The 25,818-nt window shown below is 53.9% G+C and overlaps 1 protein-coding gene across 1 annotated transcript in view; it reads right to left on the bottom strand.

Annotated features, from left to right (window-relative positions):
* The window catches only part of LOC122101940 (adhesion G-protein coupled receptor D1-like), an 83,090-nt gene extending 57,895 nt beyond the window's left edge, over positions 1 to 25,195 (bottom strand). The window contains exons 1-7 of the mRNA XM_042672427.1: positions 25,118 to 25,195; positions 24,964 to 25,000; positions 18,947 to 19,030; positions 17,235 to 17,330; positions 15,488 to 15,610; positions 8,054 to 8,233; positions 1,565 to 1,819 (exon numbers count right to left, since the gene is read on the bottom strand). Of these exons, the coding sequence (XP_042528361.1) occupies positions 1,565 to 1,819; positions 8,054 to 8,233; positions 15,488 to 15,610; positions 17,235 to 17,330; positions 18,947 to 19,030; positions 24,964 to 25,000; positions 25,118 to 25,183 (841 nt within the window). The 5' untranslated portion in view covers positions 25,184 to 25,195. The remainder of the gene's footprint in view (positions 1 to 1,564; positions 1,820 to 8,053; positions 8,234 to 15,487; positions 15,611 to 17,234; positions 17,331 to 18,946; positions 19,031 to 24,963; positions 25,001 to 25,117) is intronic.
* Between the last annotated feature and the right edge of the window lie 623 nt (positions 25,196 to 25,818).

Genomic DNA, 25,818 nt, shown 5'->3' with positions numbered 1-25,818 from the left:
CCTTTGGGTTTGGACCAGGCTGACCCCTGCTGTGTCCAGGGATGAGTTGGACTCAGGAATAGCTAATCAGAACTATCATATGCAACCACAGGAATTAGCTGAACAAGCCAACCACACTCAGGTCCCACCCAGCTGTGGGAGGTGATGGGGAAGGGAGGCTCTGTATTTCTGCTGAGGTTGCTGAGGGGAGAGGATGTGGCCCATGAGGGGACACAGCCATCTTGGCAGCCACAAGACCATTTAATACGGACAAAGGCAGTGTCAAGACAGACTCATAGTAGCAGAGATTGGGACATGAACGGAACCAGTTCTGAAGCAAATTCTCCCCTAGACTTTTCATTGTGTGAGATAGGAAAACAGCAAAATAACAAATGGTCTTCTTGGCTGAAGTGGTTCTGACCTGGGTTTCTCCCACCCAGTCAATAGTGGCCCAATGAGGTCAGGTCCTGATCAAGGGTGGACCAGGCTGTGGGACCTGGCTCCCACCGCATGGGTCCTAACTGCCCCTGGGTGCCAGGGCAGCTCACCAAATGTGTAAGGGGCACACATGGTGACTGTCATTTCCTGACAGACTGCTCTCTGTGTAAACAAAGAAGTGGTGGGCACAATGGTGATAGAATCATGCATATTAATTTTAAATCCATCAAAGGCTCTCTGGCAACATGCCACGTTCCTTGCATGGTGCCAGTGGCCTGGTAATTTGTCACACTTTGTCTTTGCAACACCCCCAGGAAAGGAGGTGACGGTATCTTTACCCAATTTTACAAAGGAGAAAGCTATGAACAGAGAGATAAACATTGTACAATTCTATTCGTATGGAATCGACAGAACGGGCAGGCCATGGGGCAGACAGACGGGTCTGTGGCTGCCAGAGGCTGGAAGGAGGGAAATGGCAGGTGACTGCCAAAGGGGCACAGGGTTTCCTTTGGGAGAGTCCAATGTTTTGAAACTAGATGAGGGTAGTGGCCACACACTGCAGATTTAATTTGCTAAATGACACTAAATTACTCACTTTTAAATGGTTGTTAATGGGATTTACTTTTTACCACAAACTTTAAAAAGCCCCATGTTTAGCACAGTAAAAGTCTGAACCTTGGTCCACCTGCCCACAGCCCCTGCTCTGTACCAACCTGGAAGGGGCATCTTTGGGGCTCACAGGGCTGATCAGGGAAAATGGCTCAGGAGAGGTTTGTGGACCAAATGCACTAATGCACCCCATGTTTATTATCCAAACCTTTCTGAAACCACCCATCACATACACCTCGAAGCCCTGTAGTACTCAGGAGAGTATTAATCCCAGAGTATCTCTGGTGAATTGGTGAATTTATCTTAGGGAACAGGTGTTCTGGAAAACAACTGTATTTATCAGGCTCATTATGATATAGCTCACACCTGCAGCACTGCCGGCTGTGACCCAGGAGACTGGGAAGGAGGGTTGCTAGAAGAGGGCCCCAAGACCAGCCCTCATCCCACCTCAGCCCTCCCACTCACGGGCCAGTGGCCCCGCCCACAGCCACTCGCTCACTGGCCAGTGGCCCCGCCCACAGGCCGCCCACTCACTGACCAATGGCGGCTGTGAAGTACATCTCAATCTCGTCTGGAGTCAGGGCCCGTTCCCAGATGATGAACTCGTCAAAAGCTCCGTTCTCATATCGCTTGCTGTGGTCCTGCTCAGACCCAATCACCAGGTTGACGTGGGGCTCGCCGTAGGTGTGTGACACTTTTCCGCTCGGATCAGAGGTGCTCAGGGTGCCATTGACATAGACTTTCAGGCCCTCCTTGGATTTCCATGTAAACAAGATGTGAGTCCAATAGGGACCTGGAAAAGAGAGACACTTGTGAGAGCCATCGGAAGGAGTGTTGTGCCTCGGGCTCTGAGAACAGCCTCCTCTCTCAGGATGACTGGTAACTTAATGTAGGGCCTGAGGCACAAGTTTAGTCAGTTTTAGCAGTTCTTTTGCTTCTACCCTTGAATTTTCACATGCGAGTCACGAATTTAAATCCTGACGAAGGTTGATAAAAAAAAAAATTAAGGCAAGACAAAGAGCCTCAGCCACTCAGACCATGAGCTCATTGTCAGGAACAAGACAAGGGTGCTCTCACAACTTTTCAACTTCCTACTGCCAGTCCTGGCTAATGCAAGATGGCAAAAAAAAAAAAGAGGAAAAATGTATACACAGGTTGAGAAAGATATAATAAGCTATCTTTGTTTGCAGATGGTATGTGACTATGTAAAAAGCCTGAATACACTGACCACAACAAGAAGAACTGAGCTAGGCAGGTCACACAAGCCTATACACAAGGCCTAAGCCAAGGAACACCAGGAGTGGACCTCAGGTGAACTCTGTATGACCATGATGTGTTAATGCAGGCCAGCAGCACCTGTGGGTGCCAACTGTGGGCAGAGGTGGAGACACATAGGATCGCTCTATTCTTTGCACTGAGTTCTGCTGTGGATTGAAAGGTCTGTTGAGAACCACAACAGCACACCATCCAGCTGTACTGGCCAAGCCAGCAGACGCCAAAGAGCTGCAGCAGGGAGCAGCTGAGAGTGGAAGCCTCCTTGAGGACCGGGTCTGGATGCTGACTGGCCAACTGAGGTTGGTTGCCCCATCTGGAAGGCAGACCTGCACCCACCATTCACACCAGAGATCAAGCCCATGTACTGCCGGTCTTTTTATTTCCAAGCAAAACTGGGAAACCCTCATGCTAAAATGAAATCATAAATAATGGCTGAAACTCATCCAAAGTATTTTTAATACTACTTAGGCAATCACAGAACAGGACTATAAAACCTCTGAGGTCCTGGGCCCATGGCCTGTGGTATCGGTCTTAGCTATGGCACAGAATGTATTACAAGAGCCATCTAGGCAAGTGTGGTAGGCTAGACCAGCCCATCATGAGGAAGCCCCTTCTCTTCTGGCCACCTGTCTCATCATCAGGAAGCCCCTCCTCTTCTGGCCTGAGAGCCATGTTCATGTATGAGAAGATCTTATACCACTTTGAGGGCAGCTTGCTGGTGCCCAAAGGGGCCCTTTTGTTTATGAGCTCTGTAAGAAGTTCTAATGGGCTTGCTGCAGAGAAACAGGGCAGCCCTTCTAAAAAACACAGCACCCGCCACCTAGCCATTGAGGATGACCAGCAATTACATCAGGGCTTCTCACTCAGGATTGTGAAACATTCTAAATAATTTTGAGTCTCTGGAGGACACTGGGATCCTAAACAGGCCCACAGTATTATTACTCTGGATTCTGAAAATGAGAATAACAAATCCCTTTAATGTACAAATGAAGAACATATTTCCCTGCAGAGATGTTTACAAAATCTCTCCATTTCCCTGCGTGAAAACAGTAGTTTATCTTAACACGTGTTAAAGTTCAAAGAACCTGCCAGGTGCCTCGCATGATTGTCCCAAGGTGCACTGGGATGAGGCTCTTATACACACACAACTCTGACAGCAAGCAAGAGGTGGTATGGGTCACAGCTGAGGTTCCAATAGTACTATGTACGGCGGAGTATAGGCGGCCGTGGGGATCCAAGAGGGCAAATCTAGAGTGTGTGTTAGGAGCACAGGTAGAGGCATGTTATGGCCTCAACTGCAAATGAAAGACCCAAGCACAGGTGGTAAGAACCTGATTCCACACACTGCAAGGCACAGAGGTGGAATCTAGGTAGACCATGTAATAAGTGAGTCACAACTTCCCTCGAATGAACCAGAAATAAATTTCCCAAAATACTTCAAAGGTACCTCTTTTCTACGGAGGCCTCCATCTTCAGCTTCCTCCCCCCCTCCACCTTTGCCCAGCCCTTTCTGGTCCCCTCCTGGCCTGCCAACTGAAATCCCCCATGGCCAAGTCTCTGCCTTTTCAAAGTCCACTGTGGACCCTCCCTAGCCTTCCTTGTTTTCTCCCTACACCTCAGCCTCAGGCCCAGTAGATGATCTTCAAGGCCTTAATAAGAACCTGAGGACCTTCCCACCCCCATCAAGCTCAGCATCTCAGCATCTCTGCCTCTTTCCAGTGTCCCTAGTACCACCATCACCAAGACCACCGGTCCTCAGTGCTCCTCCACCACCACCAAGACCACCGGTCCTCAGTGCTCCTCCACCACCACCAAGACCACCGATCCTCAGTGCTCCTCCTCCACCACCAAGACCACCAGTCCTCAGTGCTCCTCCTCCACCACCAAGACCACCAGTCCTCAGTGCTCCTCCTCCACCACCAAGACCACCGATCCTCAGTGCTCCTCCTCCACCACCAAGACCACCAGTCCTCAGTGCTCCTCCACCACCAAGACCACCAGTTCTCAGTGCTCCTCCTCCTCCACCAAGACCACCAGTCCTCAGTGCTCCTCCTCCACCACCACCAAGACCACCGATCCTCAGTGCTCCTCCTCCTCCACCACCAAGACCACCAGTCCTCAGTGCTCCTCCACCACCAAGACCACCGGTCCTCAGTGCTCCTCCTCCACCACCAAGACCACCAGTCCTCAGTGCTCCTCCTCCACCAAGACCACCAGTCATCAGTGCTCCTCCTCCTCCACCAAGACCACCAGTCCTCAATGCTCCTCCACCACCACCAAGACCACCAGTCCTCAGTGCTCCTCCTCCTCCACCACCAAGACCACCAGTCCTCAGTGCTCCTCCTCCACCACCAAGACCACCAGTCCTCAGTGCTCCTCCTCCACCAAGACCACCAGTCCTCAGTGCTCCTCCACCACCACCAAGACCACCAGTCATCAGTGCTCCTCCTCCTCCACCAAGACCACCAGTCCTCAGTGCTCCTCCTCCACTACCACCAAGACCACCAGTCCTCAGTGCTCCTCCTCCACCACCACCAAGACCACCAGTCCTCAGTGCTCCTCCTCCTCCACCAAGACCACCAGTCCTCAGTGCTCCTCCTCCTCCACCACCAAGACCACCGGTCCTCAGTGCTCCTCCTCCACCACCACCAAGACCACCGGTCCTCAGTGCTCCTCCTCCACCACCACCAAGACCACCAGTCCTCAGTGCTCCTCCTCCACCACCAAGACCACCAGTCATCAGCGCTCCTCCTCCACCTCCACCAAGACCACCAGTCCTCAGTGCTCCTCCTCCTCCACCACCAAGACCACCAGTCATCAGTGCTCCTCCTCCACCACCACCAAGACCACCAGTCATCAGTGCTCCTCCTCCACCAAGACCACCAGTCCTCAGTGCTCCTCCTCCACCAAGACCACCGGTCCTCAGTGCTCCTCCTCCACCAAGACCACCGGTCCTCAGTGCTCCTCCTCCACCACCACCAAGACCACCGATCCTCAGTGCTCCTCCACCACCAAGACCACCAGTCCTCAGTGCTCCTCCTCCACCACCACCAAGACCACCAGTCCTCAGTGCTCCTCCTCCTCCACCAAGACCACCAGTCCTCAGTGCTCCTCCTCCTCCACCACCAAGACCACCGGTCCTCAGTGCTCCTCCTCCACCACCACCAAGACCACCGGTCCTCAGTGCTCCTCCTCCACCACCACCAAGACCACCAGTCCTCAGTGCTCCTCCTCCACCACCAAGACCACCAGTCATCAGCGCTCCTCCTCCACCTCCACCAAGACCACCAGTCCTCAGTGCTCCTCCTCCTCCACCACCAAGACCACCAGTCATCAGTGCTCCTCCTCCACCACCACCAAGACCACCAGTCATCAGTGCTCCTCCTCCACCAAGACCACCAGTCCTCAGTGCTCCTCCTCCACCAAGACCACCGGTCCTCAGTGCTCCTCCTCCACCACCACCAAGACCACCGATCCTCAGTGCTCCTCCACCACCAAGACCACCAGTCCTCAGTGCTCCTCCTCCACCACCAAGACCACCGATCCTCACTGCTCCTCCTCCTCCACCAAGACCACCAGTCATCAGTGCTCCTCCTCCACCAAGACCACCAGTCCTCAGTGCTCCTCCTCCACCACCACCAAGACCACCAGTCATCAGTGCTCCTCCTCCACCAAGACCACCAGTCATCAGTGCTCCTCCTCCACCACCACCAAGACCACCAGTCATCAGTGCTCCTCCTCCACCACCACCAAGACCACCAGTCCTCAGTGCTCCTCCTCCACCACCACCAAGACCACCAGTCCTCAATGCTCCTCCACCACCACCAAGACCACCAGTCCTCAGTGCTCCTCCTCCACCACCACCAAGACCACCAGTCCTCAGTGCTCCTCCTCCACCACCACCAAGACCACTAGTCCTCAGTGCTCCTCCTCCACCACCACCAAGACCACCAGTCCTCAGTGCTCCTCCACCACCACCAAGACCACCAGTTCTCAGTGCTCCTCCTCCACCAAGACCACCAGTCATCAGTGCTCCTCCTCCACCACCACCAAGACCACCGGTCCTCAGTGCTCCTCCTCCACCACCACCAAGACCACCAGTCCTCAGTGCTCCTCCACCACCACCGAGACCACCAGTCCTCAGTGCTCCTCCACCACCAAGACCACCGGTCCTCAGTGCTCCTCCACTACCACCAAGACCACCAGTCCTCAGTGCTCCTCCACCACCACCAAGACCACCAGTCATCAGTGCTCCTCCACCACCACCACCAAGACCACCAGTCCTCAGTGCTCCTCCTCCACCAAGACCACCAGTCCTCAGTGCTCCTCCTCCACCACCACCAAGACCACCAGTCATCAGTGCTCCTCCTCCACCACCACCAAGACCACCGGTCCTCAGTGCTCCTCCTCCTCCACCACCGAGACCACCGGTCCTCAGTGCTCCTCCACCACCACCACCAAGACCACCAGTCCTCAATGCTCCTCCACCACCACCAAGACCACCGGTCCTCAGTGCTCCTCCTCCACCACCACCAAGACCACCAGTCCTCAGTGCTCCTCCACCACCACCAAGACCACCAGTCCTCAGTGCTCCTCCTCCACCACCAACAAGACCACCAGTCCTCAGTGCTCCTCCTCCACCAAGACCACCAGTCCTCAGTGCTCCTCCTCCCCCACCAAGACCACCAGTCCTCAGTGCTCCTCCACCACCAAGACCACCAGTCCTCAGTGCTCCTCCACCACTACCAAGACCACCAGTCATCAGTGCTCCTCCACCACCACCAAGACCACCGATCCTCAGTGCTCCTCCTCCACCACCAAGACCACCAGTCCTCAGTGCTCCTCCTCCACCACCAAGACCACCAGTCATCAGTGCTCCTCCTCCACCACCACCAAGACCACCAGTCCTCAGTGCTCCTCCTCCTCCACCGAGACCACCAGTCCTCAGTGCTCCTCCTCCACCACCAAGACCACCGGTCTCCAGTGCTCCTCCTCCACCATCACCAAGACCACCGATCCTCAGTGCTCCTCCACCACCAAGACCACCAGTTCTCAGTGCTCCTCCTCCTCCACCGAGACCACCGGTGTTCTGGGTCTGCCTCTCTTGCAATTACTTAGAATCCAGCAAGTTCCAGGACTCATGGATAACATTTTTACAACAGAAATTATCTGCAAGCAAGGAAGAGCAGTGCCTCCCCTAACAGCACCAGCCATGCAGCAACCGCTGGCACTGTAACAAGGCCCCCTGACCAATACCAAGATGAGGGACAACCAAAACCAGGGGCCCAACGGAGACCAGGGGCCCAGAGCTATTTGGTACTATACATCCCTTCCCATGGGCCCAGTTCTTCTACTAAAGCCCCAGTGCTTGCCTGTACAGGGAAGACGGGCTGAAATGCGTATCCTGCCTCTTCTTGCACTGCCTATGGTGTGAATGAGCCTCCTTTCTCTGATCTTTATGTGGTATATTAGGGTGAGGCCTGACAGGATTCCCTGGAGTTTGGACGCAAGGCCTAAGCTGGTTCTCCCATTGCCCTTTGCTTGCAGGTTCTATTCCATTCCCACCTCCACTCCACAATGCACACAGCAGCTTGCAGTGAGCTCCCAGTCAGGACTGCCTGGCCCAGCTCTGAACCCCTTGTCACAGGCTTCATGCCCTCCCAGGGACTCCTTGCTCATGCGCCCCCACAGGCTCCGCCGGGTCCTGCTGTCACAACAGCATCAGGAGCTCTGGGCTAGAGACACCACTCACCTGGAGGGCTGAAGGTAGCCTCCCATGTCATGGAGTTGTCACGCGTGTACAGCTCCACGGAGCCTTTGCCACCACTGGAGCAGACTCTGAAGCCATCAGAGATGACCTGTCCCCCATAGGCAGAGGAGACCGGTCTGGACTGCTCGCCTTGTGTCTTCCAGAAAAAGGAAAACGTGACCCCTGAGGACAGAAAGAGGTGGGTAAGCTGGTGGAAGCAGAATATGTACAAGCCACTCAGAAGCAAAAGTGCACTGAGGACTGCTGGCTCATGTCTGCCAAAGGTTCACTAAATACCTGATGTAGACAGTCTAGTGACTGGCTGAGGTCAGATCCCATGCAGTCCACTCCCAGGCTTGCAAATGCAAACCTTCACCGTGGCCCTTCTTTTTCCCTGTCCAGACCCACCAAAATCTTTTTTGTGAATACATTTTACAAAGAACCATCTTGTATATATGGGTTGATAAACACTTGAAGAAAACATTTACTGCTTCATGAATTTCCTTCCATGTCCATAAATACACTTGTACATTGTCATTTTTATATCTTCACAGTTACATCCTAACAGAGTTCATAGCTTTTTAAAACAAGCTCCTCTGCTGAGTTGTAAGATGTTCTTTAAAATTTTGAAAGAATATTTCAAATGGAACTTGAAGCTAATTTTTTTGCACATCTCAAATTATATGTTTTAAACTAAATTCTCAGGAGGAAAGTTCTTTTCATGGGAGAAATGCACGTTTAAAGTCTGTGCTGCCCCTGGCACTTGCCTCCCGCAAGTGCGAAGGCTCATAGGAGGTTCATGGGAGAAACACATTTTAAAGGCTGCGATGCCCCTGGCTCCCACCTCCTGCCGATGGCTCACAGATGCTGGCAGCAACCATTTTTCTGCAGACACCATCTGCAGGCTCTTCCTAAGTTGACCCCCAGGCCCATGCTGGGAAAAGCAGTTTGCCATGTGGATGAAGTGGTCCCTGTTACAATGGTCAGTGCAACGAGCTGCTCCAGGTGGACCCGACCCCCAGTCTCCAGATATGGAGGGGCACAAAGCCAGCCTCCCACAAGTCTGGGGCCCAGCTTCTCTCTCAGGGCCACAGGGCTCAGCTGTGTTGGCTTGTGGCCTTGTCATTACCCTGTGCATCTCTAACCACCTACCTATACTCTGCTTCCTACCTCCAGTAAGCCATACCCACCTCCCCTTCCCGCTAAGTAAGAAAACAGTTTTCTTGCATATGTATTTACATACTTGTATTACACGTATATGTACACTTGTATTAATGTATGTACATACTTCTATTACATGTATATGTACAATTGTATTAAAGTATGTATTAAAGTATAGTGATGTGTATGTACACTTGTATATGTATGTGTGTATTGCATGTTTGGACACCACAAGTTATATGCATGTATATGTTTGTATGTACAGTTTTGTATGTATTGTGTACATGTATGTCCTGTGTGTTGTGTGTGTACTCATGTGTATGTGTGAATACACTTGTGTATGGTTATACATGTATGCACTTGTGCATATTACATGTGTCCACAAAGATACATACATATCTGTATGTTGTGTGCATGTCTACACATGTGTACATTGCATGTCTGTGTTACATACATGCACAGCCACACATGTGCACTCTGCAGCAGCCTGGCCCCAAGTCAGGCTGGGGTCAGTGACCACCCATGATTCCTGGCTGAGAACAAACAGAGCTGATGAGGATGGGGCAGGGGCAGAGGGGAAAAGGGAGAAGAGTGGGGGAGGAATCACCCTGGAACCACTGAGTCTACAGAAGGCAGCTGCTACTGGTAGAGAAACTGGTGTCTTGTTGATAGCCATCCTCACTGTAGTATCTCTGAATTGACATATTTGTTTCAAGACTTTCCAATGTCCTATGGCAGCTAAATGGCTCTGTATCTTTGTGTGGTCAAAGCCCCAGCATAATTAATATAAACACGGAAACCCTGGCATAACTTTTATAACCCTGGCTTGAACTTCTCACTCTATTGCTTTTGTAAAAGGAAACTCTCACAGAAATAGAAAGTGAGGGAAAGGATGACATTGTCCAAAAAGAAATGCATTCATTGCCTTACTTATGTAACTGTCACCCCTGTGTACATCACCTTTATGAACAATTTTAAGAAGAAAAAGAACCTCAAGATTTTGAATGTTCTCACCACCACAAAGAAACAGTGGCAGTCTGGGTGACAGATTCATCAGCTGAGCTAGTCTGGTCATCCACAATACATACTGGACCCGTGATTATGCACAATCACTCTGGATCAGCTACAAAGGAAAGCTGACTTTCAAAGTAGGACTAGGGACATGGCTCAAGTGGGGCAGAGGCAAAAGAGGGCATGAGACCCTTAGTTCAAACCTCTATACCACAACCAAAACAAACAGAAAACCCCATACCATGAACTTTACAGTACTGGGAGAGTCCTGGACTCTGGAAGTCTCCAGTGTTCTACCTGGGTCCTTGGGGCACCTTGCAGGCTGCTGAGGAAAGCTGAACCATGGGGAGTGCTACATGACATGAACATCATGAGAGACAGCGGAGGCGGCAACCTATTGTCATTGTGGTACATATCACACATCCTGTGGACAGTAAGAGAGGCTGGAGGGCAGCATGCAGGCCACACTCCAATGGTGGGAGGAGGGGACACAGTCCCAGACCTCTTCCTTGTACTCCATGTCACGGAGGTCAGAGTGAACACCAGACTACCCGACTGCCTCTCTATGCTCAGAAACAACTGATTTCATAGCAAGGCACACATGGTGAGTTGTGAAATTTTTGTTATGAAATGTAATCCCAGTAGGATTCACAGAAGTCGATATTTCCCAAAAGAAAATGTTGCCACATTTAATTCCTTTTCCTCAATTCAATATGATGCTGTCCTGGCCACAGGACTCTCCCCAGGAAAAATAAATAATAAAAAAGTCAATACTGTTAGGTAAGGATTAGGTAATAAAAATAAATCTTAAAAACTCAGTGTGGTGTTGGATTGAGGACATAAAAGCAGGTTGTGGACCCGTAGCCTGCTTCTTAGCTCACTCTGCCTAAAACACGATGGGCCCTCTGGGGATGGGCTTGTGCGCAAATGCCAGCCTGTGTCTCCAGTCTGAAGAGACTCAGTGTTGTCACAACCAGAGACTGAGATCAATATGGAGAAAGGAAAGGTAAGGGAAAGAATGAAGCCCGACACTGACCAATTGATTCTATACGTTGTTCTTGCAACGAGCAGTGAATCTGAACCCATCCAAAATGTAAAATGAGGCGCACGTCCTCAGAAGACAGAGGTCCCTGGAAATGACTGGGAGCTGTAAGTTCACAAATATTAGTGCTGTGCAAGGTCACAGATGAAGTCAAGAGATGGATAATCTAAGCAGACAGTCCACCTGAAACACACTCACTCATGTCCACCTACACTTTCGAGGCCCAAGGTGAAATGGCCATAAGAGAGTGTCCAGAGGTCCAAACGTTCAAGCAAAGAAAGCATGGAAGACGAGATGGTCTTCGTCCTGGAGGTGACGGTGGCACAGCGCCGACACCGGCCCGCGGCCCACACGGCGCCGCTCAGCGTCGCCCCTTCACAACTGTCCATCGAGAAGCGTCTGGTCTCCACGTTGCAGACCACGGCGCTCGGTAAGAACGAAGGTACCGAGCGGAGGCCGGCGGCCCCGCGGGGGGTCTCAGCTCCTCGGGAGGCGGAGCTCTGCCGACCGCAGCTCGATTCCTGGCCGCGCCTGACAGGAGCGCCCGCGGGACTCCTCCCCAGAGGCCGGAAGTGGAGCTGAGGCTGACAGGAGCGCCCGCGGGACTCCTCCCCAGAGACCGGAAGTGGAGCTGAGGCCTGACAGGAGCGCCCGCGGGACTCCTCCCCAGAGGCCGGAAGTGGAGCTGAGGCTGACAGGAGCGCCCGCGGGACTCCTCCCCAGAGGCCGGAAGTGGAACTGAGGCCTGACAGGAGCGCCCGCGGGACTCCTCCCCAGAGGCCGGAAGTGGAGCTGAGGCTGACAGGAGCGCCCGCGGGACTCCTCCCCAGAGGCCGGAAGTGGGGCTGAGGCTGACAGGAGCGCCCGCGGGACTCCTCCCCAGAGGCCGGAAGTGGAGCTGAGGCCTGACAGGAGCGCCCGCGGGACTCCTCCCCAGAGACCGGAAGTGGAACTGAGGCCTGACAGGAGCGCCCGCGGGACTCCTCCCCAGAGACCGGAAGTGGAGCTGAGGCCTGACAGGAGCGCCCGCGGGACTCCTCCCCAGAGGCCGGAAGTGGGGCTGAGGCCTGACAGGAGCGCCCGCGGGACTCCTCCCCAGAGGCCGGAAGTGGAACTGAGGCCTGACAGGAGCGCCCGCGGGACTCCTCCCCAGAGCCCGGAAGTGGGGCTGAGGCTGACAGGAGCGTCCGCGGGACTCCTCCCCAGAGACCGGAAGTGGGGCTGAGGCCTGACAGGAGCGTCCGCGGGACTCCTCCGGAGACCGGAAGTGGCGCTGAGGCTGACAGGAGCGTCCGCGGGACTCCTCCGGAGACCGGAAGTGGGGCTGAGGCTGACAGGAGCGTCCGCGGGACTCCTCCCCAGAGCCCGGAAGTGGGGCTGAGGCCTGACAGGAGCGTCCGCGGGACTCCTCCGGAGACCGGAAGTGGGGCTGAGGCTGACAGGAGCGCCCGCGGGACTCCTCCCGAGACCGGAAGTGGGGCTGAGGCTGACAGGAGCGCCCGCGGGACTCCTCCCCAGAGACCGGAAGTGGGGCTGAGGCCCGCGTGGCCGGGCACCAGCCTCGACCCAGCGGCAGCGCCCGGGCCCCGAGGTCGAGCCCTGGGCCCGGACGCCTCCGGACCGGCCTCCCGGCCCCCATGCTGCCGCGAAGCCGTGGGCGGCCTGTGGACAGCGACGCCTCTGGGCGTCGGGGACAGGAACCCTGGACGAGGGCGCTTCGTCCCGTGCCAGCTTGACAGGAGGGAGCGGCCATGAAGGGCGAAGTCCATGCTACCCCGAGTTCCCGGGCCAGGCAGCAGGAAGGGAGGAAGGACGAGGTAAGGACAAGCGGACTCACAGGCTGGCAGGAGGGAGGCCCCGCCGCGGAGAGGCCGAGTCCGGAAAGGGCGAGGGCCAAGGCTCCGCCACGCTTGAGTTCCAAGTGGCGAAATGGCGGGAGCAGAGCGTGCGCGCATGCGCAGTTATCTGGGAAGGGCGGCGGGACGCAGGGGCATGCGCACCAGTGGCCAGGTGGCGGGGAGGAGCGTGCACATGCGCACAGGCATGCACACTTGGGTGAGAGGGGACGCCTGGGCGTCGTGCAGCCCAGTTGCAGCCCACGTGCCCGTCAGGCCCGGCGGGGACCTCTCGCGTGCGTGCGTGCGTCCGGCGCGGGGCAGTCGGAGCAAGGCGCCCCGGCGTCAGGAAGGCTGCTGGCTCCGGTGATGCCGAGGTACGGCGCGCCGAGCCTGCCAGGGCCTCCACACCGCCAGACCCGCCCAGCCCCGCGTCCCCGGACCACGCGCGCCCAGCCGGCCCAGCCTGCTGTGGCTCGGGCTCCCCGTCCGGAGCCTGCCTGCTGCGGCTCGGGCTCCCCGTCCGGAGCCTGCCTGCTCCCGAAGCCCGCGGCCCGGCCTCCGGGACCTTCCATCCCAGGCCGCCCCGCGAACATTTCCACCTTGTTCCAACAGCTTTCTAAAGTTAGCCACCTCGTGCCTGCCAAGGGGGAGCGGAGGCAGGGCCTGGCCCGAGGGCCCCGGCGGGGAGGCCGGACACCCCGATTCCCAGAAGGGGAAGGGGAGGTGACTACAGCCGCTCCCGCTTGGCTGAGCGGGGTTAGAGATGGCTGCCGTGGCTCCTGCCTGTGTTCCCAGGCACTCTGGAAGCCGAGATAGGAGGATCGTGGTCTGAGGCCAACTTGGGCAAAAACGCCAGACCCTATCGGGGGGAGGCATGGCTCAAGTGGTAGAGCACTTGCCTGGCAAACCGAACAGTTTCAGTTCAAACCCCAGGACGCCCCCACCGAAAGAAAGTTGTTAATCCTAAGCCCCTCAAGAGACAATTTAGCCCAATGTCAGGAATAACTACAAAAGACCAAGGATCCCAAAATGGGAATACGCCTTTTCTTGAGGAAAATAGAAGCCCTTAAACATTTCCTATTTTTCTATTTTTGTAGCAGCTAATTTAAGATTTTTAATTCCAAGGCTACTGGGCCTTGGGGTACAGGGGCCTTGCTGGGAAGCTTTGAGCCACACTTCCCTTGGGCCCTGCCACAGGCTCCCTCTGGGTCTGTCATCGGGGAAAGTACCAGCCCTGGGACTCCCAGGACCTGGGGGAGATAAACTCTAGCTGAGCCACAGAGATACTCCCTTCCCCAGAGCAGCTGCTGCCTGGGAGGCCAGGGAAAACCATATGAAAATGTCCCACTCCCCAGAGCTCAGTCTCTCCTGCCTCCCACTCCCCAGAGGGGAGTTTGAGTTTGCAGAAATAAGCCTGCTGTGTTCCCAGGGCTCTTTGAACTGGGGACAAGCTCAAGTCCTATTAGCTGCTTCCCAGCCTAGGTGTTGACCTCAGAGCTGTTCCACACACGTCTGAGCCTGGCAGAGTCTGAAATGTAGCCTTCCACATTTGTCTGTTCTCATTGGAATGGAGTCTGTCTCTTCCTAGAACCACACACAACCTGTTGCCTGGGGCCATCTAAGACCCAAGATGTCTCAGAGCCTTAAGCAGGACTGCATGAAACTTTTCTACCCTTAGGAACAAACATTTCCATTTTGCCTAAAAGAAACAACTTGAAAGCTCCAGCTGGTAATAATGGCAGAGGAGAGACAGCTCAGAAAGTTTCAAACTCAGCCCAGATGTGCTGTGTGCACAGCCAGACCCCAGGAGCAGGTTGGCCTCTCACGAGGAATGAGGAGAAGGGTGGGTCCCTGCTTGCCCTTTCCCACCTGTTCTTTGTCCATGCTATCACTCTAACCATAGGCCTCGGCTGATGGTGGGGACAGATACAGCAGCCCTGCCAGCTGCCCTCAGTGGCCCGGGCACAACCAGTGTGAGGGTTAACAGGCACACCCTGCAGACTGGGCATCCACATGTCAGAACCAGAAATAACGTGGTGGCAGCCACACCATCAATTTGCTTCCCACAAATGCCGCAGCCCCATCCCAATCTGGGCGGGTGGCAGCAAGGTGGCTCCCCAAAGGAGGGTCCCCTCCTCTCTGACAAGATGAAATATCACCATCCCATAGCTCTGGGCCATGATGGTGTATAACTCCCATCTCCAGGATGGCACTCCAGTCTGAGCTCAAGCTGCCTATGTTGCCTCCGCTCCCTCTCTCCAGCTTGTATTTGACATTTCATGCTATAATTGATGGGAGCTTCATGTTCACATCTGCCACTGGCCAGAGAAGCAGCCATTACCCACAATGAAATGCATGGAAGTAGGAGAGGCAACAGTCACTTACCCTCAGGGCCACACTGAGCCGGGTTGCTGATGCAAGACGTCTTGTACCTGCCGTAGTACAGGAGTGTTACCCCCTTCTCCTCCTTGAGGTAAATGCCTTTGTTGACCTTCCCTTCCACAATGTCTGAGTGAGAGGAGAGACAGCACTGTGTGTTAGTGACCCTATGAGACTGGAAGCCTAAAGACACAAGTCAGATTCACAGCTTCCTTGTCTTCATAATTGCACATTCATAATACCACACACTATCTAGAATATTAATGGCATTCATTAATATTTAACTATTAGTAATTATAAATAATATATAAGTTTAAGTGTTAGGTGGTAAATTATTATAATATCCTATTGATGTCTTATTAATGTGTCACATGCATTACAGCGGAATGATACAGTAACTGTCCTTTTTGCCAATGGTTGAACCCACTGGGGTGAAACGAACGGCTGTGCCCCGCTGTCCTAATCATATCACATGCTGCCGGATCCGTCCCAGCCCATCCTCGTTTCGAATTTCCTTTAGTAGACTGAACATGGAGAATGATGTGCTCTCTGTTCTCCTGAGCTCGGCTTAGGGCATTCTAATCCCACCTGGCTTTGGGGCCTGTGTTTCCGACCTGGGAGGGCCTGGGACAGTCTGAGGAAGGCCCGCCAGCTGCAGGACCCCACAGCCATAAATCCCTTCAGAAGCCCTGCCCATCCAGACATCTTGTTTTGTCCTGTTTCCAACTCAAATGTGTCTGATGGAGGAAAGACGAAGGCACGGAGTTTTTAGAGAGGATAAGCGGGGCCTATGAAACCTAACAGTGGCAGCATCTGTTGTTCACTGTGGTCAGCTTGCTCATCTTCCTCTGCTACTTGGGAGAGACTGGGGAGAGTGGCCCTGTTGGCTTTGGGTACAGTATATACCCAGGAGCTGTTCGGCCTTCTGACCCAACACTGCCACCCCAGGCCAGCTTTGTGACTGGATAACCCCCGGACACCACTGTTTGTCCTTACTGTGTTGAAACTATTGTTTTTACTTACCCTGTTTCTTGCCAGAGAGATCTATGTCTTATACAGCACTAAATGGATAAATAACAGTTTCTTAACTGAGTTAGTCTGCACAAACCCCTAGGCAAGACCATTTGCTTGGCAAAATTAATTGCAGGAGCCAAACACCCCACAGTTGAAGGAGCAACTGGGAGATGGGCTAGAAAATGGATCTATATGATCAGAACTGGTCTCTGAGGCCCACCAAATAAATGCCACAATTGCTGCCCTTCTGTTTCAGCTGCATGGAGAACACACAGCCCTGTGGGCTCTGGGATCATTAAAGAAGACAGTAATTCAGTCATGACTCTCGTGGGGGTGTGTCTTAGAAGAAAGCATCTTAGGAGTTTTAAAATCCAGCTGCAAAGATAATGCTGATTTTAACGTTTGGAAAAGATTAAATTCTGGATAAAGCACTTTGAATTAATTTTGATTTTCCTTGAAAAGGGCTTCTTCTCCCCTCTTTCTGTGTTTTGAAAAGATCTCATCTTGGCTCGGTTTTGCTCTGGAAATAAGCTTCCATTTCAGAATCTGCTGGGAGTATGGACAAGCACCTGCCCCTCTGAGCCTGGCCATCCACCCTGGCTCTGTCTGCTTCTACTTACTGCTACCCACTTATCTGCCAACCAAGAGAGTGGCATCCCACAGGACTGGACTGCTGAGCCCTCAAGTTCACTGGAGATCCCAACATGACAGAAATCAGAAACAGACATAAGGTGCTCACCTACGGTTGCAGAGAAATTGGAGTAGGCAGAGTCATTGGTAGAAACAAAGGTAGAATTGTGGGAAGGGAGCACAGTGAGGTTGTGGGCTCGCAATGCTGGGTGAGACAACAAGAGAGAAGGCACAACACATGAGTGAGACGACGGCAAACGCAAGTAAACACGCAGGGCCGGCGCGCCTCTCAACGAGGCCTGCCCGCAGGGGACCCCTTCCACCCCGGCCGCCCCTCCCCAGGGCTCCTCTGCCCTCATGCCGGCCAGCTGCAGCACACTGTTCATCCCAAAGATGGGTGCAGGAGCTGTCTATCCCGGCCACAAGCTCACAGGTGAGGGTTCCAGAGTGGCTCCACTCCCACACAGAGGCATGGTTGAGAGATAAGATACTGAACTTGGCCGTTTGTGAAATGGCTACAACAAAAGGATTTATGGGGATGGTTTGGTGAGAACTGATGAGACACAAACAGGGCATGAACACAACCATGTGAAATGGTGACAAGTGACAAGACAGAGCCTAGTCGCAGACAGCAGGCAGCAGCACATCCATGGCGTGATTCCCAGCCATCCACCATCCTTCTTCCTTGAGGACCTCTCATTGAACTGAAATGTGCCAGGGCGGCCTGGTGGCAGGGTGGCATGGCGAGAGGAGACCACTTGATGCTCCACTTCCAGGGTTTCCAGAAAACACTGATCTGTTTATTTAGAGTCTGACCAGAGTCAGTGCACTCAATGGACAGCGGTCAGCCCCTTTGCCAATGTATTTGTGTGATTTCCTGACTTAATCGATTAAATGACTGGCTCAGATGGGGGCTTGGGACAAGCGCTCTGATAGGCAGCTATCAGACTCTTTATTGAAATGACTCCTAATATATTAGTTGCTGGATCCTGGGCAGCGAGCTATTTATTTTGACAACGCATTTCCACTTTTCAGGGGTATTACCTCCGAGAGCTTGAAAACAAAGACCCAACAGGAAAAAAATGAGGTTTGACCAGGGCAAGTGCTCTCTTTTCTCTGAACCAGCCACATCAGAAACTTGCAGTGTGTTTTCACCCCACCGAAGCATGAATTCAGAGAAAATATTTGTCTGTAAGGCTGTGCTCAGGGGCGGCCATCCACGTAAGAAGAGGACAGGCCAGCAAACCACACTGAAGACAGCGCCCTGTGTCCTTCCCAGAGGCCCTCCCCCACCACCAGGCCATGACTGAAGCTTGCAAGAGTGTAAGGAAACATTTTAAAGGGTTCTGTGGATTCCTGGCAGCATTCTAAATCTCAACCATAGGAAGGTGACAGTGTGCTGGCAGGGTGGGGCGCATGGCCATAGTAATCAGTAGCCTGTGTTTTTTTAATGTATTACATGGGATGGTAGCATGGCTCAAGTGGTAGAGTGCTTGCCTAGCAAGCATGAGGTCTTGAGTTCAAACCCCAGTTCTGCCATATATGTGTATGGATGTTTATACACAAACACACACACACACACACACATACACACACACTGCACAGGAACCAAAGCAGAAATGACTGGAACACAGGCTGAGCTCTGTACTATGGCACTGTGGCTGGACACATCAGCTACTTGATAGCATCAAGAACAATAGTTAAATTGTTCAAAATTTCTATTTAAAAGGGGGTCTCGGGCAGAGGCATGGCTCAAATGGTTCTCCTGGTGCCCTGATGCCCCAGCCCCTGGCCTGCAGCACTCCCAGTGCCCAGGTCTACCTCCAGTTGTATCCTGAAGTTCGTGGATCCCGTCCACATCTTCCAGTGGCCAGTAATGGGAAGCAGAGGCCAAGACAGCAAAGCCTGCAGAGGAAAGGATGGAGCTGTGAGCTGGACCTTCGATTGATTGGGGAGAGTAAATGAACCCCACAGTAAGCCAATGTCTACCATCATTGGACAAGGAAAGAAATTATGAAAAACAGTTCTGGAAGGACACGAACCTCAGTGCTGCTAGACATTGTTGGTGGACGTATTTGGGAAACACTTTCTTATCCGTGCTAACAATGACTGACAAGATAATTGTGTCCTTTGCCTATTTGTAAGATCAGCAAGAAAGTCCTTGCTCAAATTACATGCAAGGCCATGTTAGACAGGATATTTCCTAGGCCCAGCCCTACTGCCCCCTCCCCGCCCCCCACTGTACCTGTATCCTGCCCACTGAGAAGGGCTGGCTTCATGATCTTTCTGTTTACGTATTATGCAGATATACTAGTTTCTAGTCTCATGTTACATGAACAGATGAAGTCACTGACTTGCTGGTTAATTGCAGAGTCTCCCAGATTTGTCTGTCTAATCTGGCTTCAAATCTCCATCTCAGCCTCCTGAGTAGCTTGGATTACAGGCATGAGCCATTGGCACCCGGCTGGATAGCTTATGATAAAGATGGTGTCTTGAACAAGAGAAATATACTCAGCAAAAACTGGTGGAGCCATTAACTGTTTGAGGAGAAAAAAGGAGCCCACCTCATGCTTTATACTACCTGGATTAAAAGATGAGTGTAATAATATTAAATATAAAAGCTTTCTGAGGTGATAAATTTGACTGCATTGTTTTAAATTTTTGCTCAGAAACAAGTTAAACTGTGAAATGATAGTATTTATGTAATATATGTGACAAAAGTGTCTTGATTCCTTCTTGGATGTATTATGGCTGCTGTATCTTTAAACCTCTCAGGCTGAGGTATAGCACTTGCCTAGCATGCCTGAGAGAGTTCCTGGCTTTGTCCCCAGCACCAAAACAAAACTCCTCCTGTTAAGAAATAACTTGTTAGCTGGGTGCCAGTGGCTCACACCTGTAATCCTAGCTACTCAGGAGGCTGAGATCTGAGGATAGCAGTTCAAAGCCAGCTCAGGCAGGAAAGTCTGTGAGACTCTTATCTCCAATAAACCACCAGAAAACGAAGTGGCGCTGTGGCTCAGGTGGTAAGAGTGCTAGCCTTGAGCTGAGGAGCTGAGGGACAGCACCCAGGCCCAGAGTTCAAGGCCCATGACTGACAAAAAGAAAAAACTTGTTTCCCTTTTGTCCTTAAAGCATGTTAGATACAAAAGTCTAAAATGTAAGCCGAGGACAAAGTGCTTTCTGGAGCATAAAGGCAAGACTCTGCCCACGGCCTAGCTCCTGTTTACAGGCCAGAGAGTCCTGCTGGACATCTGGAGGCTGTGTGTGGAACTCGGAGAAGCAAGAGGCCAAAGCACCCACTTCATCTACCATGATTTCCACCTAAAATCGAGGATACTCACTGAAAAAAACCTTCACTGACTTTTATTTACCATGGGAACAATCAGGAAAAGAAATCACATATAGTGTATAGAGAACAGAGGCCAGCTCAGCTCCCCTGTGCGTCACTGACGTACGGACACAACACCCTCTCACCATCTCCGGTGACTGAGGCTGCAGCTGGTTCTGGGAGGAATTGCTGAGAAACATAGGTATGGCATCACCCCGGAAGGAGCTGCAACCCCAAGGGGGTGCCGGGGAAGAGGTGCTCAGGAGGGGCTGCCGGACCTGCTGCCCTGCTGCCCTTCCCAAGGCACCTAGCCCCTGTGACGCACTGCCATGTGAACTCACAGCTGGGCACAGGGGCACGGGCACAGACTGTTGCTCCTACAGGCCAGGCCCATCCTGAGGGCATGGCTTTGCAGGTTAACCAGCTGGTGGCATGCATCTGCTGACAGGCAGGTGCCAGCGATGAAGGACCAGGGCCTTTGTATGCCGTGTCCTGCCCTGGAACAGGGCAGGAGGGCTGTGGCAGGTTGAGCTGCAGACACCCAACCACAGAACCCTGTCCATGCCATGTTGGTGCCACTGCAGGTCAGTTGTCCAGAATCTCCAGGTCTCTGCTTTTGGAGAAGTTAGAGATCTGGGTGTTCTAAGTGTAAAATTCCCCCCAATTTAGTCCTGGCAATTTTAAATAACAATGAGGTGGTGCTAACAGGATAGGCCTGGCTCGTCCACAGGCCCATATAACCTAAAGGATTCAGAGAAACCAGAAAGGGTCTTGCTCTTTTGTGACAGAGACAGGCTGCGGCCACCTTCCCATCACCAAGGAAGGACCAGAGCTGATCTAGTCAGCCACATGGTCTCGCAGGCAGACCCACCCAAGGCAAGGTGTCTTCTTAGACATTGTGGCTCGTCTGGCAGTCACATGGCCATTTGGGGATGAGTCAGAGACAGGAGAAGACAGTGCAGGGAGGTTGGGAGAAAGAAGGAAGAGGAAGGGAGGCAGGGCAGGGTAAGAGAAGACAGAGGCAGGGGAAGATTTCCAGCCATTGCCATCATAAGTCTTGCGCTCATATCTAAAGTTCCATCATTTTAGGTTGGCTGGGAGAAGACAAGAATTGATGGTGACAACAGCTCATAATTTTCCTGGTTCCTCTCTGCCCCTTGCCTTCGGTTATCTCCATCCTCCCCTTCCCAGGACTCCACCTTCAAGGGGTCCTTCAAATGACCTGTCCTTGGTCCCCACCAGTCCATCGCTGCCTGCTGGGCTCTATCCGCCTCCCTTCAACACTGAAGCTCATTTCCCCGCAGGCTGTCTGCTGTTCCCCACTGCTTGGAAAGCTGGTCCTTGTGTTTTGTGTAGCTGCCTCTTTCCAATCCAGGTCTTAGCCTCCCCTCAGGCCTCCTGGCCCTGTCACCACCCTCTCGGCCCTCCCCCGGCGGTTACCTCCACCAGACATTCTGTGCCTGGTCTGGTGTCTGGCCCCTGAGTCAGACTTCTGCTATGTAAAGGATTCTATCTCCTCTCTGTGTTCCATGTGTGTGTACATGCATGTGTGTGTGTGTATAATTCAGATTTTTTTATTTGAAATCTCCCAAGGTCCGGATGTTAGTCATTACAAACATACTCTAGCTGAGCACTGGTGGTTCACACCTATAATCCTGGCTACTCAGGAGGCTGAGATCTGAGGATCACTGTTCAGAACCAGCCTGGGCAGACAAATCTGTGAGATTCTCTGTCTCCAGTTCACCACCAAATAGCCAGAGGTGTTTCAAGTGGTAGAGCATCAGCCTAAAATGAGAGTGTGAGGCCCTGAGTTCAAGCCCCAGTATAAGCACAAAATTAATAAATAAAAAAATAACTCCACAGGTAGAATGGGTGATGAAATGCAGGAATGAGTAGAGACCAGTTAATCATGAACATAGGGTACACAGGGAATGCAATTATATCTGTAGTCCTTGCCCCTAGAAAGTCACTATCTGAGAGACCCCTGTGTCTGACAGGATGACAGTGCTGTTTTTCAAAAGGCCATCGTGAACGTAGTTTTCCACCCTAGGAAGGTGACATTCAGGTTCCCACAGTGCAGGGCGGGCCACTGTCGACCACACACCACAGGGTCACTGTGTGGAATGATACACCGTGATTACCTGCTGTGGGCTCCCCAGCCTCCCAAGAGGCAGTCAGGTGGCTGCCGGGCATGCTGGCCCCAGCTGGGGTCAGAGCCCCACGGCCCCCGGGTAGGAAGGGTCCGAGTGGTGACGTGGCTGCTACTTTTCTCAATTCCCCCGGTCCTCATTACAGTCATTACCTATAAAAGGACATGTTTATAAACTTTTGCAAATGACTTGCAGTCTCCTAGCCAGCACCATCTAGGGGTCGGAATTAACTGACAGGCACAGCTTCGTATGTTGTCATGGGGAGCCAGGACCAGGGCTCGGTGCCTGGGTGGTGGCAGATGTCCCTGCCCGGCTGGTCCCAGTGTCCGCTCTCCAGTCTCTCCACAAAGTGAGGACAGGATAACCACACTAAACCTGCTCGGCGACCATCCACAGCACAGAGGCTCCTGAGAAGCGGCGTGATTTGAGATCACTTATGAAGCTAAGCCCCCTGCGTACTGGCAGAGCTAGGGATCCAGCAGCCCCCTGAGCCAGTGTGGACAGATGACCCGGCCTACACACCCAGAGCATCCCCTGGGGGTGTGCGTGCGGCCTGGCTCAGGCTTCCAAGTGAGGCGCCACCCAGCCGGGTCCCCTCTGCCACAGATCAAGGGCAAGTGACCTCTGCACACCGACGAGGCAGAGGGCACACGGCCGGATGCCAGGACGGACCAACATGAACAGCATATCCTGTTGGGCCTTCTTACCAAAACTGAGGTTTGGTATGGCTGCATGAACCAGGACACTAGCAGTGCCCTAGCTCAGCTCCAGCTCCCACACCCACCCAATCCTGCACCACCGTCCTTTCCCGGTCACCTCCTTGGGTGCCATGCCCCTGACTGCCCCCGATGCCTGTGTCCTGGTCCATCACTCCCATCGCTGAAGTGCAGGCCTGGGAGATCTGCCACCCGGTGCAACCCTGTAAAGATGCCCAGCACACTGCTGGCAAACGCTTAACAGCTAACGCCCTGAACAGCTAACGCCCTGAGGGTGATGCGTGCCAACCCTGTACCCACCCCTTCTCCCCATCTGACCAGGGCTCCCTGTGTGTGCCATGCCTGTGTCCATCTGCAGGGCTCCGGAGAGGCGGCCGGGCACCCAGCAGGCCCCACAGCTGTGGACGGGGAGTGGGGGGGGGACACTATGTCCAGGGGCACAGCCTGGAAGGCCTTTGGAGTGATTTGGAGTGTGTTGGAGTGATATAGGGGAGCCCTGCTAGCTCTGACCATGGACCCCTTTTCCATGAGCAGACCCCTCCTCACTGCACGCCTCCTTAGTGTGGTGACAAGTGTGGCTACCTGGCCCCTGGGTCCTTCCGCTGGGGCAGTGGCTGGGGAACAGGTGGGCCCATGGCTTCCACACGCGTGCAGAGGATTTAAGGAGGGAGGGCCTTGAAGATGTGGGTGGGAGAATCGGCCACCTCTCTACTCGGAAGGGCAGGGTTGAAGTGCACCTACATGAGATTGCCAGAGGGCCCTGGCAGCCGGGCCGTGGCCTGGGCTGGAGCTCCAGCAGCCATCACCACGTTCCCTGGAAGCAGGCGGGCTGCTCACGGCTGCCAGGACCGCACCCCCACCCCCACCCCCCGAGTCAGAGGCCTGGCTCCAAGCCAGCCATAAGCCTCAGCAAAGGGTCAGAGTTAGAAGCGGCTGGGAGCCCCAGGCCTAGAGCGGCCAACCCGGCTCCCGGGCCGCTCACCCCTTCCCATCCCTCCCTTCCACACCTGGTCTACACACACGGGCACGCTGCGGCAAGGCCAAAGGCGGCCAGGTACCTGTGCCTCATACCTGTAATCCTAATAGTCAGGAGGCCGACACCTGAGGATCACAGTTTGAAGCCAGCCTGGGCAGGAAAGCCCCTGAGACTCTTATCTCCAGTTAACCACCAAGCAGCCAGATGTAGAGCTGTGGCTTAAGTGGTAGAGTGCTAGCCTTGAGCAAAACTGAAAGACAGCGCCCAGGCCCAGAGTTCAAGTCCAGTACCTTCACGCACTCGCACACTCACTCACACACATGTGCAGGCCAGGTGAGGTTTCCCCATGCCATGCCAGGCACTGGCAGGACCAGCCCTGCCAGGACGGCGGCACATAGGGCTTGTGGCGCAGAGGGAGCTCTAGCGGGCTCAGGTGAGAGAGGCGGGAAGCACATCCCTTCACCACAAGGTTCCATGTGTCCCACGAGACCAGCTTCCATATCACAGTGTGAAGATGTTGGCCAGATGGCCCCATGGCGGGGTCGACAGAGGGCAAAGAGGAGTAAAAGGCGACCCTGGACAGCCAGGGTGCTGATCAGCTCTCCCTAGGTGCCAGCTAGGCAACGAGAGGCCGCGGCCAGCCAGCCCGCGGAGGTGACACCTCTTACCTGGGTGGTCCTGTGCTCTGTGTGGGACTGCACACACCTGCAAGGGAAGGTCACACTGTGAGACACCCGCAAGAATCACAAGGCCACACCTCGGGACGCCGGAGAGCCTCCACAGACGTCCACATGGACACACCGCGGCTGCTCGGGACGTTACCTGGAATCCACAGACACAGAGCAGCAGCCAGGAGCGCCAGTGGGCGAGGGACGGCAGCTTCTTCATGGTTCCCAGAGGTCAGAAGAGGCGGGGCGGGGCCCCGCGTGGAATTCCTGAGAGGGGGGCTCTGGCCTCTGCTTTCCTCTTCTTTGGGACAGGGATATTTCACAGGCTTCAGGACTTGAAAGTCAGCTCTGTGGAGTTTGTGAGAGAGGCGTGCTCTCTCTCTCTCTCTCTCTCTCCCTCTCTCCACCTAACAGGCAGCGGACTGCCAGAAGCAAAGGCCAGCTCCAGACTGAGAAAGCATCCAAAAGGCTGCACCACAGCCCTCGGGCCGCCCGCCGTCCCCCAGAGGGACCCGCCTTCGGGGCTGGGCGGGGCTGGCTGCCCTTCCCGCTTCTGCCTTGAACCGGAGGGGAACCGGGAGGCTCTGCCTTAGTCCCGTAGTCCCGGCTCCTGAGCGCCACAGCTGCCCCTCTGCCTGTGCCTCAGGCTCTGGGTGGGGAGGGAGTGAGGTCAGCTCTAGTCAAACTTCACTGTCCTCTCTCTATTTATATCCTGTCCCCGCTGTGTTCCTGGGTCCTAACTCCAGCCGCTCAACCAGAGCAGCCCCACAACCACACAGACATGGAGATGGGGTAGGAGGTGTGTTAAGGTGTGTGTGAGACACAGAGTGTGAGGGTTGTGAGGCGGTGTGAGTG

This window comes from Dipodomys spectabilis, unplaced genomic scaffold (assembly GCF_019054845.1).
Source record: "Dipodomys spectabilis isolate Male_0828 unplaced genomic scaffold, ASM1905484v1 ptg000712l, whole genome shotgun sequence".
In the NCBI taxonomy this organism is placed as follows: domain Eukaryota; kingdom Metazoa; phylum Chordata; class Mammalia; order Rodentia; family Heteromyidae; genus Dipodomys; species Dipodomys spectabilis.
Note: the sequence above shows the minus strand (reverse complement) of the source record. Positions and strands in the feature narration are given on the sequence as shown.